At 30.6% G+C, this 18,078-nt stretch overlaps 2 protein-coding genes and 1 long non-coding RNA gene across 3 annotated transcripts; 2 read left to right on the top strand and 1 right to left on the bottom strand.

The window, feature by feature from the left end:
• Window positions 1-1,320: 1,320 nt before the first annotated feature.
• Window positions 1,321-1,921, bottom strand: LOC123221735. The gene is made up of 2 exons (XR_006503281.1): window positions 1,671-1,921; window positions 1,321-1,571 (listed from the first exon to the last, which is right to left on the bottom strand). It is a non-coding gene; the product is annotated as an uncharacterized LOC123221735 (long non-coding RNA).
• Window positions 1,922-8,640: 6,719 nt separating this feature from the next.
• LOC123220415 (tyrosine-protein phosphatase DSP3-like) lies at window positions 8,641-11,244 on the top strand. The gene is made up of 5 exons (XM_044642635.1): window positions 8,641-8,983; window positions 9,128-9,221; window positions 9,812-9,869; window positions 9,988-10,031; window positions 10,693-11,244. The coding sequence occupies exons 1-5, from the start codon at window positions 8,826-8,828 to the stop codon at window positions 10,948-10,950; spliced, it is 612 nt and encodes a 203-aa protein (XP_044498570.1). The 5' UTR covers window positions 8,641-8,825; the 3' UTR covers window positions 10,951-11,244.
• A 4,424-nt stretch (window positions 11,245-15,668) lies between these two features.
• On the top strand, window positions 15,669-16,280 carry LOC123220198 (protein METHYLENE BLUE SENSITIVITY 1-like). Its single transcript, XM_044642250.1, has one exon. The coding sequence runs from the start codon at window positions 15,800-15,802 to the stop codon at window positions 16,112-16,114; it is 315 nt and encodes a 104-aa protein (XP_044498185.1). The 5' UTR covers window positions 15,669-15,799; the 3' UTR covers window positions 16,115-16,280.
• The last annotated feature ends 1,798 nt before the right edge of the window (window positions 16,281-18,078 follow it).

Below are 18,078 nucleotides of genomic sequence, written 5' to 3'. Positions count from 1 at the left end.
CGCCCGGCATGCTCACTGTCATCCCTTGTCTACAATTTTTATCAAGTCACCAACTTTTGTTGCGGTGTCAAGAGTGACCCATTGAAAAGGTCAAATGAAGTGGCCGAAAGGAGGCTATGAAATTTGTTAAAGAGATAAAACAGTTTTGAGCGGTCAAGTAGTAAGCTGAAATGTGCATTCAATCCCCCAAGATACCGCCGCTTTCTAGATTATTTATTTATATGCTTTAGACTGAAACTCATACTACTTAATTTCCACTCAAAATTTCCAACATTAAATAAGTAAATTGCCTAGTCCTCTTTCAGTAACTTTACACACCCATATGTCATATGTCACAAATCTTAGGTATCATCTAATAATTTAATTTTATATTATAAATTTTTATTATATAATTAATAAAATTATGTATACAAATAATATATTTAATTTTTGTGAACATATAATAACATGTTACTATATAATTGAGTGTTGTTTTGTTTTTAATTTAAAATTATCTAATCATATAGTAATATATTATTATTTGCGCATAAAATTATATAAATTATTTGTTTATATGACTCTACTATTGTATAATGTTATCAGCCGAAAGACTTATTTTCACCCAAGATTTAGTCTATTATTAAACTCTTATCCACTCAATTTTGAAAGTCTAAATACTTATAAGGAGAATGTATGTGATATCTCTAGATAAATTTTACTTGAAAAAAACAAAAAAAATACTAAATTTATCTGTATTTTATTTGTATATCTCATATTATTTAAAGATGAGAATATTCGACTAATTAAATGTTTTATAAACTCTTTAAATTATCAAAACCCATTTTAAAGTGTAAAATAAATAATATATTGACAATAAATTAGAGTATTAAATCAGAATATAATTATCATTTAATCAATAAAATTAAAATTTTATCTTTTTTTTATACTTAATTTTAAAAACTAACTTTCTGATCGATGTTTAGTTCCAGCAGGAAATAACAAGCCCAATCTACAACACGGTGGAAACCACAATTTCTTCCGAAGTTTTCCTTCCTCCCGGAAAGAACAAGCCCAATCAACAAGATGGAGGAAACCAGACGTAGTTCTTCTTCTTCTACAGGCGTCCTTCCTTCTTCTCAAACAGTATCACCTCCTACTAATAAGCGGTCAAACATAAATATTAATTAAATAAAGTCTAGTAATCTTCAAGTTTTTGAGCTTCTGCATCATCATCAAAAGTATCATCTGGTTCATCCTCTTCATTTTCCACCAGAGGTGACGCAATTTCTTTTTCTTGATTTTCGTCCTTCAACGCAGACGTAGTTTCTTTTCTTTCTCAACATCATCTTTCATAGACAAAAAGCATGCAAGAGCAAAATCACACCTGGAGTCAAAGGAGACACCAAGGCATCGGCTTCCATGTCAACATCATCCCGTCTGTTTGCGACAAGGGTCTTGGCAAAATCAGCGTTCTGAGGATCAGGGGATTGGAGCTCGGGGTCTCGAGATTCATAACCAGAATTTGTGGTTTCAGTCGTCGGCGCCGGCGGTCGTGCAGATACATCATTCATCCGTTACGACGCCTCACTCACCTAGGGTTTCACCCAAAATTTAATCTAAACATAACCCTAAACAGACCCAGATTTAAATATTTTCCTTTAAAAAGACAAAATTAATAAACAAGATTGTACCTTGGACCGCTTATTAGTAGGTGGTGATACTGTTTGAGAAGAAGGAAGGACACGTTTGGAAGAAGAACTGCGTCTCGTCTGGTTTCGAACATGTTGATGATTGGCTTGTTCATCCCAGGAGAACAGGAATAATAAGTGAAATGGACCAAAATGCGGGAAAGTAAAAAACTGTTAAGATTTGGGTGAAAATAATTTTGGCCTCATGCTGTAAAAATTTGAGTGTTTTCAATATCCTATTGATAAGATTCATGCATAAATAAAAAAATTAATTATAAATTATTAGTTTTAAATACTTTTTAATTCAATAAATTTATTTAAATTTTAAATAAATTAATATTTATATATAAATTAAATTAAATTATAATATGGTATCTTATTATATTCTGATTTACTGTAAATGATAGTTCAACCGATTTTAAAAAATTGACAAATATAACGGGACTAAAAAGAATAGGATGAATTGGGTGGCGGTGAAGTGCTTATCATATGTCATACAAAAGCAATTCTTGGGATTATTATTTTATTATTATTATTATTATAATGATAAAGGGATTCGATAATTTAAAAAATTTTAATATGTAATTTAAATAATATAAAAAATTATATTATATATTTTGTTAATAATAGTTTAAGATAATTTAATAAAAAATTAAAACATTAAAAACACTTAAAAGAGTAAAAATAATAAATAATTTTAGGTTAATTTAAATTATGTTAAATCAATTTAAATATAGTTTAAGTCTGGTAAGTGGTATAAATATTTTATATAATTTTAATTCAGATCTGTAACCAAAAACTTAAATTAATATAATATGAATATAACTCAATAATATGAACTAATAGATTGAAATTGACTTATATTCAGTGAGAGCTTATATTTCCTTACCTTTTCACATTTGAATTGGCATCATTTTTCTTGTACATTATTTTTTTGTCCAAATGAATATTTTCACTTTTCCTATCTAACCATAATTTTGAAGAAGCATAATGGTGAGATTCTACAATATTTTGGCCAAATCACAACCGGGAGATTGTGCAATTTGTTTGGAATCTCACATTTGGTGCTAATCGAGCCAAATCACACCATCGACCTCTCCTTGCTTTACACAGTATACTCAATAATGCTGCTCCCCATAGCTACTCACTTCTATCTCATCACATTTCCATATTTAATATTGATTAGATTTGATTGGGTTGATTTGGATTAACTTGATATGAATTTCAATACATTGATTTGGATATGGATTTGGCTTAGAATTTGATTTGGATTTATTTGATTGGATTTTGATTAGGGATTAGATTTAGATTTGATTGGATTTGAGTTGGTGAAGAATGAGAAAGGTTGGCGAGGGAATCAAATTAACCTTTTTATTATTTTTTTAATCAGTATTATTTTATTTATTTGTTTCTAAAGATTTTTGTATATAGTATTTATTCATCATTTAATAATAAAATTAAAAAATAAAATTTTTGAAATGTTTAAGTCACATGTTGAAAATAGCTGCCTTTTTTTTTGGGTCTTTCAACATACCAATTTTTTCTATAATTTTTATTTTTTTTTTCAAATTATCTGAAAGTTCAAACATTTTCTGAGTTATTAAAAATAATATTTTTCCTCCTAATATCATTTTCGTAACTATAATAAAGGATATTAATACGATAGGTGATTCTGGACGGTTGAAACACATTGTAGTTATCATCATACCATAATCCTATGCTTCAATTGAACATACTATTATTTTCTCTTTTATCATTAACATTAGTGGCCAATAGATCGTAAGCCAAAAATGGCCATATTTTATTATTGGCGAAAAGACTTGTTCCCACCCAAGGTTAGGTGTAATCCTAAATTTCTATCCACCAACTTTAAAAAACTTAAAGTCTCATTTATAAACAAAAATTTGTTAAAATTCTTAGTTAAGATTAAGGGTAAAATAGTTATTTAACAAAATAATTTTAAAAAATAAAACTTCATCACATTTTCCCCCACCCAAAGTTTGAAAAGTAGTAATTTTACCCTTAGGGTTTTGAAACCATCACCAAAAACAGTGAAGTTCGTCATCTCTGACTACGTTCGTCCTCCCACTTGGGCTATCTCTCCTTGTTGACTTGTTCCCACTCACTGATTAAATGATTAACTCTGACGTAAATGAAATTGTCTTCATCGAAAGATATCACTGTTGTCAGTGGGTGAAAACAAGTCGACAGAAGGAAACAAGCTAAGGGGAAGAGTCAACACGACCAAACACGATAAACTTCGTTGTCTCTGGTGATTGTTTCAAAATCTTATGGGTAAAATTGCTACTTTTAAATTTTGGATTGAGAAAAATGTTAAATTTTCAAATTGAGAGAGGGAGAATGTGATAAAATTTTAGTTTTTAAAACTATTGTATTAAATGATCATTTTACCCTTAATTTTAACTAAAAATTTTAATAAACTTTTGTTTATAGGTGAGACTTTGGGTTTTTGAAAAATAGTGGGTAGAAGTTTAAAATTACACCTAATCTTGGGTGGGAACAATTTTTTTGCCTTTATTATATTTGATTTATATTGATGACACCTCTTCTTTTGGATAATTTCTGTCTTAATATAATTTTTATATACGGATTAGATATTAGCTCAATGAAAAAGTCAACCTATGTTGGGCAAACATTGAACTGAGTGATTGGTGGGTGGATCAATAAATTGTACAAATAAATTTTAAAAATAATATTCAAAATATTCCTGTTAAATATAACCGTTAATGTTGTGTTTGATCCGTCATATAATAAAATATTGTAATGATATTGTATATAATATAAAGATAATTTGATTAATGCATTCTCCTTATGTATTAAAAAAATCAAAATAATTTTAATTTTGTTATAATTTTATCTTTAATAAATTTAATTTAGTATATTAAAAATATTTAAATAAAATAATATTTCAGTATTATTTTATTATTACCAACCAAATAGAATAATTATTGAAAAATTAATTAAAATGACAAAATAAGAGATATTTAAATGAAATTGATTAATTTTTTAGGTGTTGTATGGATATAACTAACATATTATATTTTGACGAAACTACTTATATATAAACAAGTTTTAAATCCATTTTCCACAATTGAAAACACGTGTATTCCACCCAGCATACGGAGAGAAACCCACATACCAATTTGTGATGACATTTCTGGAAATTTTTAGTCAAATTTCATTGATTAAAATGAGGAAAGAAGGTTAGCAGTGTTTAATAGCTTATAATGTTGATATTTAGCTATTTTTGAATAGATTTCTTAGGTTTGAAATATCGGTTTTTTGGTTAAGTGTTTGTGTAAGATAGCTTGAATTCTTTACAATTCTCATGAAATTTGTTAATGATTTTGTGTTAGAATAAGTCTAGAATCAATCATTGGTGAAATTAGTTTGAAAATAAGAGATTTTGAATGATTTCCATCACTACACATGATTTGCAATTATCATACGATACACATATGATGACAAAAGTTAACGTTTAGAGTTTTTGATATTTTCCAATCAAGCGTGATCCACGTGGTGGGGAAATTAGGATATTTTCCATCACACGAGGGTTTGGTTTGTCATATATGTGTAATCTATGAGGGTAAACTTCAATGAGTTATGGTTTAGATTGAATATGGTGGACATTCGTTCATTCCATTCGAGTTCACACTGGTGATGTGTTTTCGATTTTGTCACAATATAGAGATAGTGCATTATCTTTCCTCTTCATGTAGATAGATTATTATGGATACATATTTTGACAAGTGAGACTTTCATGGTGTATGTTGATGTCATGAGGGTGTTCAAAAGGAGGCCATGGGGGGGGCTTCACATGGGGTTAATAATAGAAAGGTGATCAACAAGGACGTCTTTTTATTGATGGATCATTTAGAGGGTGGGGTGGGGGGGAGCTCGGGGGGAAGGCCGACGGGCGCTTCACATGGGGTTAATAATATAAAGGTGATCAACAAGGATGTCCTTTTGTTGATGAATCATTTAGATGGATTTAACTCCTTACTCTAGGGAGTCGCAAGTATATATAAAAAAAAAAAGACTTATAGATCCATATGTAATTACATCAGTCGACAAAATCGACAAGAGGAAGAACACTCATTGGAATCTTACAATATAATGGGATCTTTGCTAGTCTTTCAAGTATGTTGGCAATTATAGGTCAAATCAATTCGAATATAATTCAAGTTGGGTTAATATTATAAATTTTTTATACAACTCTAATTCAGGTTTCTAATTCAAAACATAAACTGATACAATATAAACATAACTCAATAACACGAATTGATAGGTTTAAATTACTGGATAACTAATTTAGCGAGAGTTTATCTCATCACATTCCCATATTTGATAGTGATTGGGTTGATTTGGATTTATTTGATATGAATTTCAATATTTTGATTAAGTTGAAGTTGGATTTGGTTTAGATTTATTTGATTGGATTTGAGTTGGTGAAGAATTCAAAAGGTTGGTGAGGGCATCAAATTTACTTTTTTTATTTATTCATCATTTAATAATAAAATTAAAAATGATTTCGAAATGCTTTAGTGAAATGGTAACAATAGCCTTTTTTTTTTTGGTCTTTCTTAGACATGTCAAAAGATAACAATGATTCAATGCCACCTACTTAGACTGGATTCAGTCAATTCAGATGCCTGCTTTATAATTTTTAATGCTCTTCTTATTGAATTTATTTTTATATGTTAACCTTTTCAACATACCAATTTTTTTTTCTAAGTTATTAAAAATAATATTTTCCATCGAATATCGTTTTCATAGCTATAATAATGGATTCAAATATGCTATGATTGAAACACAATGTAGTATATCCTTATGCCATAATCCCATATTTCAAATGGAAATAATATAATAAAATTATATATACATATTTTTGTTATATAATTTAAAAACATAAATAAGTCATCATATAATTGAATGTTACTTTATATTTAATTCATAATTATCTAATCATATAATAATATATTATCTGTATATTTAAATTATATATATATATATAACATTGCTCAATATAATATTATCTCATTTAATATATCAACAACATTATTTGAGCAATAGACCTTAAGCCAAAAATAAGGTTTTAATATTGATGACACCTCTTTTTTTGGGCAATTTGGATGACTTGAGATTTATATTTTCTAGTTTAGAGTATTCCACTTTAAAGCCTCTAATAAACTAACGTGCAAAAGATTGGAGATACGTTAATCAAAGAGAAAAAAAGAAACTTTTCAAAACAACATCTTTTAAAAAAAAGATTTCATTTGGAAGAGTTATAATTCAGTGGAGTGTTAGTATATTCCGTCATAGTGTGAGAGATAATGAAGATAAACTCTGGTAAAGAGTTATAATTTTAGTTGAATAGGGTGAAAATTTGATTTAGCTCATTCGAATTTGCCTTAGTAAAAGGTTTTTTATTTAATCATCGTTCAAAGGTGGTGTACTACAATCTTTTCTGCTCATCTGGACAAATGAATAAGGATACATATTTTGACCATGACAATTATATGACATATAACAATGTCATGAAGGTCTTTGTGAGGAGGTCATGGAGAGGGGGGTGCAGAGGACAGCAGCACTGACGCTGTCAAAATAATGTTACAATATTATCTTCACGTTAGTTTATTAGCACCGATAATAGAGAGGTGATAACATCCATATAAAAATGAATTTAGTTTCATGAGATAGAAATTTTCTAATATGGAGACGGGGTTTTGGGGGTTTTTTAAAACCACAGGTCCCAATTCGGAATCTTCAAACTTACATAAACAAATAAATACCCTTATGCAAAATTCCTTTATAATTCAACTTTGATGTGCTACTTTCTAAAGAAAAAGTCATTGAAAGCAACACATGTTATTGTCAATAAAAGAAAACAAAACCTTTATTTTCTTTTTTCACTCTTGTCTTGTCAAGTCGCCCAATTCTTCAAATAATTTTGTTTTTGAGTCATTCAAGTTCTATTTATATTTCTAATTAATAAATACAAAAATAAAAAAAATACAAAACTTGTATAAATATAATATGATAAATAATAAAAAAATAAATATAAAATTCAAATATAAAGTGTATATATACGGTTTAATATAACAAATCATCAATCGTAATATTAGTATTTTTCATAGAGTTTTTGGTTAACAATTCAAATGTAAAATATTTAATTAACTATTAAACATAATATAATATTATATAATTAATATTCAATTATCACAAAAAAATTATCAAGAGACATTAAAGATTTGGATGACAACAAATTAATTTTTTTTGTTTTATATAATTATAATATTATGATAATTAATTAAAAATATAAAAGATATTTTCGTATTTTAAAAATTATAAAAAATAAAAAACGTTAAAAAAGGACATTTACTATGAATAATTCAGGATATCGCTATTATTGTTTTTTGTTTTCAAAAATTAGTTTAAAACGGAAACAAGCCATTAGGCTTGAATCAAGGTTTTTCTACAAGCAATTCAACTGAATTTTAGTTATGGTAAAAGCGGTTTTCAGTTTCACGGACAATTATAAACACTAATTTAAATTTTAAAATAATTAAAAATTATAAATAATAATATATTATAATATAATTAAATATTATTTTATCTTTAATTTATATTTATCCAACCATATAATAATATATTATTATTTAATATATAATATTATTTTTCTTATAAATACTTGAAAAAAAAGTTTCAAAACTGTTAAAAATTTATATTATTATTAAAAAAATTAGCTGTTCTTTCTTTTTTTTTGTGTTGAAAATTGAATAAGTCAATTGAAAATAAATGGGATAATTACGTATATTCTAATAATAAAAAGGGAGAAAATTAAAATAAAAGATAAACACAAAAATTATTAGTCTAATCAGGAGCTTAATTAACAACTTCGAATATAATTAAAAATATTATCCAAAAACCTCTTACTTTATAATTGCCTCTCCGGTTCCCGTCATTCGGTTACTTTACAGATTCGGACCCACCGAGAATCAGAATCCTAACAGGACTCTTCAAAAACGCCGCCGTTTTGGGCATTCACTCTCCTTGTTCTTCTTCCTCTTTTTAAGTTCTCCGTTACTTCGTTCCAGACTCTGAAACTCAAAGAGGAAACTTTTATTATACGAAACGATGTGTTTGATTGCAGAAGAAGAAGAAGACCACCAGAATGACGGAGTTTTGGTTCCACCGACAAATTTCTCAATGGTTGAAGACGCCATTTACAGATCCGGGTTCCCCCGACCCGAAAATTTCGGATTCTTAAAAACCCTAAATCTTCGATCCATTATGTGAGTCTTTCTTTAATTTTGAATTCCGGGTTGATTTTTTTATTTTTTATTAAATTATAAATTCACAATCCTGATTAATTATTTTTCTGATGGTTTGGTTTTTAATTTTGATTAAATGTTGATGGATTTGACTAATGAGAGCAGATATTTGTGTCCGGAGCCCTACCCTGAAGAGAATCTGAAGTTTCTTGGGGCTCAGAATATTAAACTCTTTCAGTTTGGAATTGAAGGCAAAACGGTAACGTTGTGTAATTTAATTTAATTTGAATTCTGCTTTATTTAATGCTCGCTCTTGAACTAGGCAAATTCGGAAATACAATAGTTTCTTGATATGGTAGAATGGTGTGTTCAAATTATGAGTGTAAGTTTGAGTTTATTATTTGAGAAGAATTTTATATAATTATTTTGCAAAAAGAAAGAATTTTGTCAAAAAGGGTTTTGGAGGATTTTCTGGTAGATGAATTTTCGAAGAGAAGCTTGTAGAGGTCTTGTTTGGTGGGTAGGATTGGATTGAAAGAACGTGCCCCCACATGAACCATTGAATTATTTTGTGTGGACTGTGGAGCCTATAGGATGGTTCACACGGAGGTAATCTTTGTCTGAGTGATAGAGTAGTTGGATTGGATGTGAGAATGATGAAAACATGACATTAGATTGTTTTCTACTTTTCTTATTTATTTCATGCATTTGATATGTGTAGCCGAAAGTGTAATTTGCTTGGTGTAATTAGCAGTGATAAGTTCAGATTGAATCATATTGGCCTTTGCGGTCATTTGTGGTGAGTCAGTCACCTTTTTTGTCTTGCTGATATTCAATATGCATCTGCAGGATCCCCCTGTATCTGTTCCTGGGGATACCATCATGGCTGCTTTGAAAATTTTAATTGGTATTGAATTATACTTAGACAATTCTTTTGTTTAAGTTTAGACTGTATTATTGTGCTGTCTTCTAGTGCTGTTTCTTTTGCATTTGACTTATGTATCTATGTTTGTTGGCTTGTGCAGATGTGAGAAATCATCCAGTTTTGATACATTGTAACCGTGGAAAGGTATTATCGCTAAAGATCACCTCGTCTTTTGCAGTACTTTTAGTGATCAAAATGTTTTCTTTTAGGTGTGTGTGCAAACGACTGATGCATTGTGTGAAATAGTATGTTGCTGATTGAGGCATGCCTCCTGTTTAAATTCATCTTTGCATCTGGTTATTGCTGATTGATTGATGAACTTTTTGGAAGGATTCAAAAGCAAGTTGTTCCTGCATTTTTGGTTATTTCTCAATTTCGGCTACATCATCTATATTGTTATTTCTGAAATTTCATTCACTATCTCTGTTCACCCTTAATTGATGGTTATTATGCTTTTAATTTTGTAATTTTCATTTTGAAAGAAAATTTTTCCTTGGCGTTTCTATCATCTTTTCTTCATGCCACTTATGGAGGAGATTGGTTGAATGTTCAGATAGAATTTTGCTTGCTGAGGTGCTCTTTTTCCAATTTTGAAGTTGCGATGACAGGGTATAAACATTTGAAACTACATTAAAAGCATGAACATCCTCTGTTACAATCAAAATATCTATGCTTCATTTGTTTGCATCACAAACCATCTGAATGCATTTCTGGTTAAATCAATACACATCCCAACGAAATCTTTTAGTTTTTGAACTTTTTTCACATGAAGCCAGCTCATATTCTATCTTCTGCTTTACTCCAGCATCGGACGGGTTGCCTTGTTGGTTGCTTGAGAAAACTACAAAACTGGGTCCTGTCTTCTGTCTTTGAGGAGTACCAACTTTTTGCTGGTGTGAAATCCAGGACCACAGATCTTAGGTTCATCAAGACATTTGACATCAAGAGCCTGAGGCAGTGCCTTCACAGCATTATCTACCAGTACCAAGGTTATGGCTTGAAAAAGAGGCGGTTACTTCACTGGGAAGAAAATTTATCGAAACCACAAGTCACTTCACTATAGCTAGCTTATTATCAGCAAGAAGCTTTCAACAACCTTACAGTTTTTAGTTTTCCATTTTTCACACACTCTTTGTTACATAATCGATCAATATGGTTACCAGCTTTTAGTTTTTTAGGTTGCCTTTTTACAGCTTTGAAAAGGTTAAAAGAGAGAGAGAGAGAATTCTGTCATTTTTAACATTGTTTCATAACTTTCATTGTTTAAAGTCTCAAATCTTCTGTGTAGTTTGGCTATACCATATATAAAAGGGAAATAGTGTTTTTGGTAATTAAAAGAGAAAAAGTTATAACATTATTTCTGTCTCTCTTTTTCTATTTAGGCTTAAATTAATGTTGATTACCAATTTTAAGTCATTAGAAACAGAATTAACATATCAACAAGACACCCTTTGACGACAACAGGATAATTACTTGAATGCGAAACACAACGAGTATTTAAACTGCTTCCAATTCCAATCAGAAAATAATACACTTCCTGTTTCACTAATTTTTTTTTTCCTAAATATGCCTTCCATTTACTGGCATCTTTCTAAAATTCATGAGTGCAAAGGCTGCCTTCTTTTTATTTGTTCCTCCATCCTCCTCAATTATCCCGTCTCACAGTCAACAAGGTTAAAAAAATAAAAAAAACTCCACATTACTAAAATGGAAAATTCATGTGGAGTCTAATCTAAAATGGTCAATCAGCATGATAAAAAATGCCAGCGTAAAAGAGATTTCCAATTTCACGTCACAAGTAAGAGGTTTGGGGCCAGTGTACTCTGTGCTGGGGTTCTTTTTATGCGAGAGGATGATTTATTTATGGGATATTAATTAAAATAGGCAACAATATTTTCACCTAAACATTTTTTAGCAATAATTTTGATGTTTTACTTTTTTAAGCAAATTGTTATTTTTATTCCAAAAATACCCCTCCTCTAATTTCTCAAACGCAATGCTTGCTTTTCGTCAATTAATTGATTCTCTTTCACGAAAAGTATTAAGATTAAATTATCTGTAATGAATAAAATTTATAAATTGAAAAATAAAATAATTTTTTATAAAATAATTGATTATTATATATCCAAAATAATAGATATATTTTTAAATTATCTGTAATGAATAAAATTTATAAATTGAAAAACAGATTAATTTTTTTATAAAATCATTTATTCTTATATATAGAAAATAATGGATATATACGTTTTTCTTGAAACAGTGCGTTTTCTTCTCAAACAGGTTGCGTGAAGAGATGTGGGAATTTGGAAAGGGACGGCGGAAGGGAATGGGTGCGTTAAGAGATGTGGAAATTTGAAAAATGGTGCGGAAATTTGAAAAGGGGTGCGGATGCGGGTGCGGGAATGGGGGTGCGGGAATTTGGTAAGGGGTGTGGGTGCGTGCGTGCGTGCAAGCGGGTGTGGGAATGAGGGTGCATGAATTCGGTAAGGGGTGCGGGTGCGGGCACTGGTGCGTGGGTGTGGGTGCGGGATTTTGGTAAGGGGTGCGGGGGCGCCAGCGCACACGCACCCCCATTATTATAATATAATAATATAATATAATATAATATGTATTAATATATAATATATTAATATATATTATAATTCTCTCGCATCTTTTTTATAATTTTCCCGCACCCTTCTATGCACCCGCAATGCTTGCCGCGCGTGCGCTGATGCCTGTTTGCGTGCGCCGCTCGCTGTTGCCTGCGCACCCCTTCCATGCACCCTTTCAACAATTGTCGCACCCTTCCACGCACCCACAATGCTTGCCGCACCCTTTCAGAAATTCTCGCACCCTTTCACACACCCGGAATGCTTGCTGCACACTTTCACGCACCAGCACCTCTTCTCGCACCCTTTTCCAAATTCCTGCACCCTTTACCAACTTCCCGCACCTGCATCTGCACCCCTTTACAAAATTTTCGCACCCTTTTTCAAATTTCCGCAGCTCTTAATGCATCTATTCTCTTCCCACACCCATTTCCAAATTCAGACAACCTGTTTGAAAAAAAAACGCACTGTTTTAAGAAAAACCTACCGTTCTTGATATATCTATTATTTTGGATATATAACAATCAATTATTTTATAAAAAATTAATTTATTTTTCAATTTATAAATTTTATTCATAGTAGATAATTTAATCTTAATGTTTTTCACGGAAGGTAAACAATTAATCGGCGAAATGCTACGGTAAGGTTGAGAAATTAAACGTGGGGTATTTTCGGATTGAAAAATATAATTTGCTTAAAAAGGTAAAACGTCAAATTTGTTGATGAAACATATTTAAACGGGAAAGTGATTGTCTATTTTAATTAATATCCCTTTATTTATTGTGTTATCTATTTTTTATTATTTGATTAAATATGGGTGAATACTATTTTAGTCTTTTTACTAAGTTTAATAACAACTTTCGAACACCCATTCAAGTAGAAACTAATTAAATTGTAATTCTACCAAAAACAGAGAGAATGAAGAGGAGAAGAAAAGTTAGTTTTGCTGTTTGGTTCATATTATGATAGTTTTCATAAATCTACGTTTTTAAAGTCGTCCTCATTGGATTAAGCTAAAATTTTGTTAAAGTGTTCATAACATAAGACTCTACATTCTGAAGGGGAGAGATCTAATTTCCAATTGTCTACACCCAATTTTGGACTTGTGAACAAAAGCTTTGTTTTGGTTATTTCTTTCCATTAAACTTGCATTATTTGCTTCTATGTTGTCAAAAATAGTTGTTTTTTATGTATTGTTAATTGTATGTTTCTAGTTTCACTAAGGATAACTTTGTTTGTATCTATTATTATTGTTGATAGTGAAAGATTTATCCGGACTAGATCTAGTGATTTTTCCTTTCCACAGTGAGGTGGTTTTCCGCTTTAAAAATCTTATGTACATTGATTTGTTTTACTCTTATTATATTTGCTTTGCTTGTAGAGTCCTCCTAGCAGGTAGGGTTTACACAGAAGATTAGAAATTATTTTTAATCCTTGTCTATTACTTTATTTTATTTGATCATTTTACAGTATCAGATTTTTAGTCATTTAATTATATTTCTACAATTAATCACGGTGCTATTTTGCGATTTTATTCTCAACACTCTGATCATACAAAATTGCTATCAGTATATTGCCTCAAACACAACTGGCCCCATCTCCTTTCCGGTCATTTAAGTTCCGCCATGGCTGACTGACCAAATTGCCCACCAAGACAGTTAGCTTCCACTGGTAGCTGAGTTAGCACATCAGAAAGAAATCGAGCCTAGTAACCGCACGCTCGAATTCGCCTCGTTAATGAAAACATTTTCAACTGTTTTAAATCCAAGGCCAAGCCCAAAAACCTGAGCTTTTATCTATTAATCGGCCACCATGGGCTTCTAGCCTGAGTTGGGCTGAATTGATAAAGGTTCTTATTAAATTTACCTGACACACAGCACAGGGGCTGGCTGAGATAAGTATTTTACAGTGTTGTTTATTTTTTTCACTCAAGATCAGCTTTTTGTACTCTGAATTATTGAACTTTCTAAAATTTTACGTTTAGGGCAATGCTGAATTTTAAAAGGTCCTATGTATATAATTATTTTCTAATTTTATCCAATAATTTTTTAATCAATAATATTATATACATAATTTTATATTTAAATAATAATAATATATTATAATATGATTAGATATTATTTTATTTTAAATTTTTAATTATCCAATTATAACCAAAATGTCATAATATGATTTTAATCCAATTAACATCAAAGTCTCTTTGTAAAAAAGTCATAAATTAAACACCTAATAAATTATATTTTTTTTTTGAAAATAACTACCTGTCTAACTAGTAATTTTTTTTTTTGCACAATGTTCACCTTGGTGAAAAAACATTTTGGGAGGGTAATGTTCAGATTCTATTATTTAAATATGACAATGTAAGAAATCCCAATTTTGATATCTAATCACGTATCGATAAAATTATACGTGTTTATTTTAAATAGATAAATAGTTATATATTTGATTGTGTTATTATATGATTAAATAATTTTAAATTAAAGATAAAATAATATTCAGTTACATAATAACATATTTTTTGCATTCAAAATAAATAAATACGTACAATATTATTCATATTTATATTGGTACAAAATAGTTACTCATTTCTTAGATATGTTTGCCATTTTGACTAACAATTTATACATATATCTAACCATCTCTAATAAGGCTGGATTCGAATCAAGCGCAACTTAAACTCGTTCACTCAAGCTTAAACTTTAGGATGTTCAACTTGTCAAGTTTGTAAAATTAAAAAATTTGATACAAAATGATATCGTTTTAATAACGAGTTAAGTTTAAAACTTAATTCGAGTTCAATTCTTTTAAAACGAGTCAAACTTAAACTTAAAATCGTTTTCATGCAAATCGAGCTTTATATAATGTTTGTTACATATTAAACCCACCCTCATAAAATGGTGTAAGACTTACAAAAGATTTTAATCTAACCATAAATATTATTTTCAAGAAAATCCAAAATATCAATATAAATAAAAGAGTAATACTATATGTACCCATTTTAGGTACACAAATATATACACACTCATATGTATCATCATATGATTGGTTATTGTTTTATTCTTAATTCAAAATCATCCAATCACATGATAATACATATAAATGTGTATATATTTATGTACTCAAAATGGGTACACATATTTTTATTGAAAATAAAAACAGGCAAAGCACCGAATTGTGAAACGCGGAAAACAATAGGCCCAATCGCCCAAACGATCCTATAAGTATGTGTACATCAAAAGGGTAGGGTTTCTCCCTAAATTTGACTCCTTTATCCCTTCTCAATCATTCAATCACAGCCGTTAATCCAATCCCATCATCATCATGACCGGCAAGGCGAAGCCTAAGAAGCACACGGCGAAGGAGATAGCCATGAAGTTGGACGCAGCAACCACTAACCGCGGTGGGGGCAAGGCGGGGATGGCCGATAGGACAGGTGTTGAGAAGGGGGGGCACGCCAAGTTCGAATGCCCCCACTGCAAAACGATGGCGCCTGATATCAAGTCTATGCAGATTCATCACGATGCTCGTCACCCGAAGATCCCCTTTGAAGAAGAAAAGCTGGTTAATCTTCACGCCAGCCGCGTGACGGAGACTTCGAAACCTAAGCCTGGTGTCCGGGGGAGCCTCAAGAAGTGAAAGAGAGCCGGAATAAGATGCGGGTTGTTTAGATTTCATGTTGTTGTGGATTTTTAGTTTTGATGATAATGAATGACTGTATATTATCTTATGATGATGATGATGATGATGATGAGACTATGTTTGATTGTTGTGTTGGAAGTATTAAATCTATGCTTTTCAATCATATGTTTATGTGGTTTATTTTTGCTTTTAATTTTTCTTGAGGTCTAATGAGCTGAACTAATTAATTAGCATCTTCATGTTAGATACTGAGTTATAAATCAATGAATGAATGAATAGATAATTAGCTGTATTATCAATGTAAGCGTAATGGTTATGATGGCGATGGTCTTAATAAGATTGTGATGGTTGTGTTATGTTAGAGTGTTAAAATATACATTGATGTGTTGATTGGGTTTTATTTAATTGATGCTTAGTATGTCTTTTGAACTGTTGGGATAGTGATGTTAGGTGTTGTGGTGGCGAGATTAGAGATGTTATCAATGAATGAATGTGTATTGGTGGTGGTGGTGGTGTGAAGTTAATAAGTTATGTGTGAGGCTATGACTGCTGGTTGTGTAAGAAGTGTTTAAATACAGGGTTTCTGATTCATATGTTGGTGGGGGTTATAGTTTAGTGATTATTTGTGTGTGTTATGAGTTGTTGGGCTAGTGGTCTTAATTGATGTGATGCTTTTGAGTTTTTATGCTATCAATGAATGAATTGGGACAATGGTGGTGGTGGTTTTATGTTAGTGTTTTTATTTGTGAGACTATTGTCTGTTGGTTGTGTTAGAAGTGTTCAAAGCAAATTTTTTTTTCATATGTTGGAAGTTTTAGTCCAGGGATGATTCAAATGATTAGTTATTTTATCAACGATTGAATGTATATTGTTGATGATGATGTTGGTTGTGGTGGTAATGGTAGCATTGTTATTTGGAAGAAGCTTGTTTGCCGTGTTAGAAGTTTTAAATGTATGTTTCTCAATTGATACTTCTATGATGTTTTAGTATGTTTTGATAATATTTGAATTTTAGAGTTAGTATATTGGTGGAATAAGTATAGGTAGTTGGATTGAGGAGAATAACACTGTTATTTGAGTATTTTCGGTAGTTTTTGGTTGATTGGGAGACTATTGCGTTTGGGAGGAGCTGACAGCTCATGTTGTCAGCATTGTTTTAAGTTAATATTAATGATATTTGTGTTACGTCCCTATCAAAGGCACACAAACCTCTTCGAACTGAGGTTTCTTTTTCGACATGAATTTGTCTTGCTTTCTGAATCAGCAGGGACTGCTAATGGTTTAAGGATGGTGAGATAAGCGGTTGCACTCTTTCATAGTTTGCTTGAATGGTTGTTATGAGCTTGTAGTAGCTGTAAAATATATGTTTATCGGATTCACTGAATTTATAGTGATATTTTGATTTTCAAAATTTGATTAGGAAATTTAGGCTAGTTTTTGTCATGGGCTACAATACACACTAAGCTCATGCTCAAGTGTGTTAATGTCTTCAAAGCCTATATATATTGTTGGCAAATAGCATCCCATACTTCTCTATTCCATTTAATTTGCTGAATGATTGATTATTAGTAATTGTCTGTCTGGATCAACATATTGTTTCAGTGTTTGATCCTCCTGGTATGTGTAACTATTAGTAGGTCTATCTTTTACACAGGATTCTATCTTATGTAGCTGTTTAGGTTTTCCATCACTCAATTTGTTTGTGAATAGAAAGCTATAATATGATAATATTGTGTCTCTGTTTATACCTAATGCTCATTAAGTAGTATAGGATGGGGGTTTTTAGCCTGCTGGCTTTGGTATTTTGTTGTGTTGGAGGGATTTGGTGCATCCTGTGTACAATTTTTGTTGACTACATTTTGTTACAAGTACTTGGATGGAATTTGTAGTTACATATGCTTTAGTCTTCTTTTCTCAAAAACAATGAGAACATGGTAGTACTTTGTGTGATTTTGAATTTG

The sequence above is a fragment of the Mangifera indica genome, chromosome 7 (genome assembly GCF_011075055.1).
Source record: "Mangifera indica cultivar Alphonso chromosome 7, CATAS_Mindica_2.1, whole genome shotgun sequence".
In the NCBI taxonomy this organism is placed as follows: Eukaryota; Viridiplantae; Streptophyta; class Magnoliopsida; order Sapindales; family Anacardiaceae; genus Mangifera; species Mangifera indica.
This window is presented reverse-complemented; position numbering and strand designations above follow the sequence as displayed.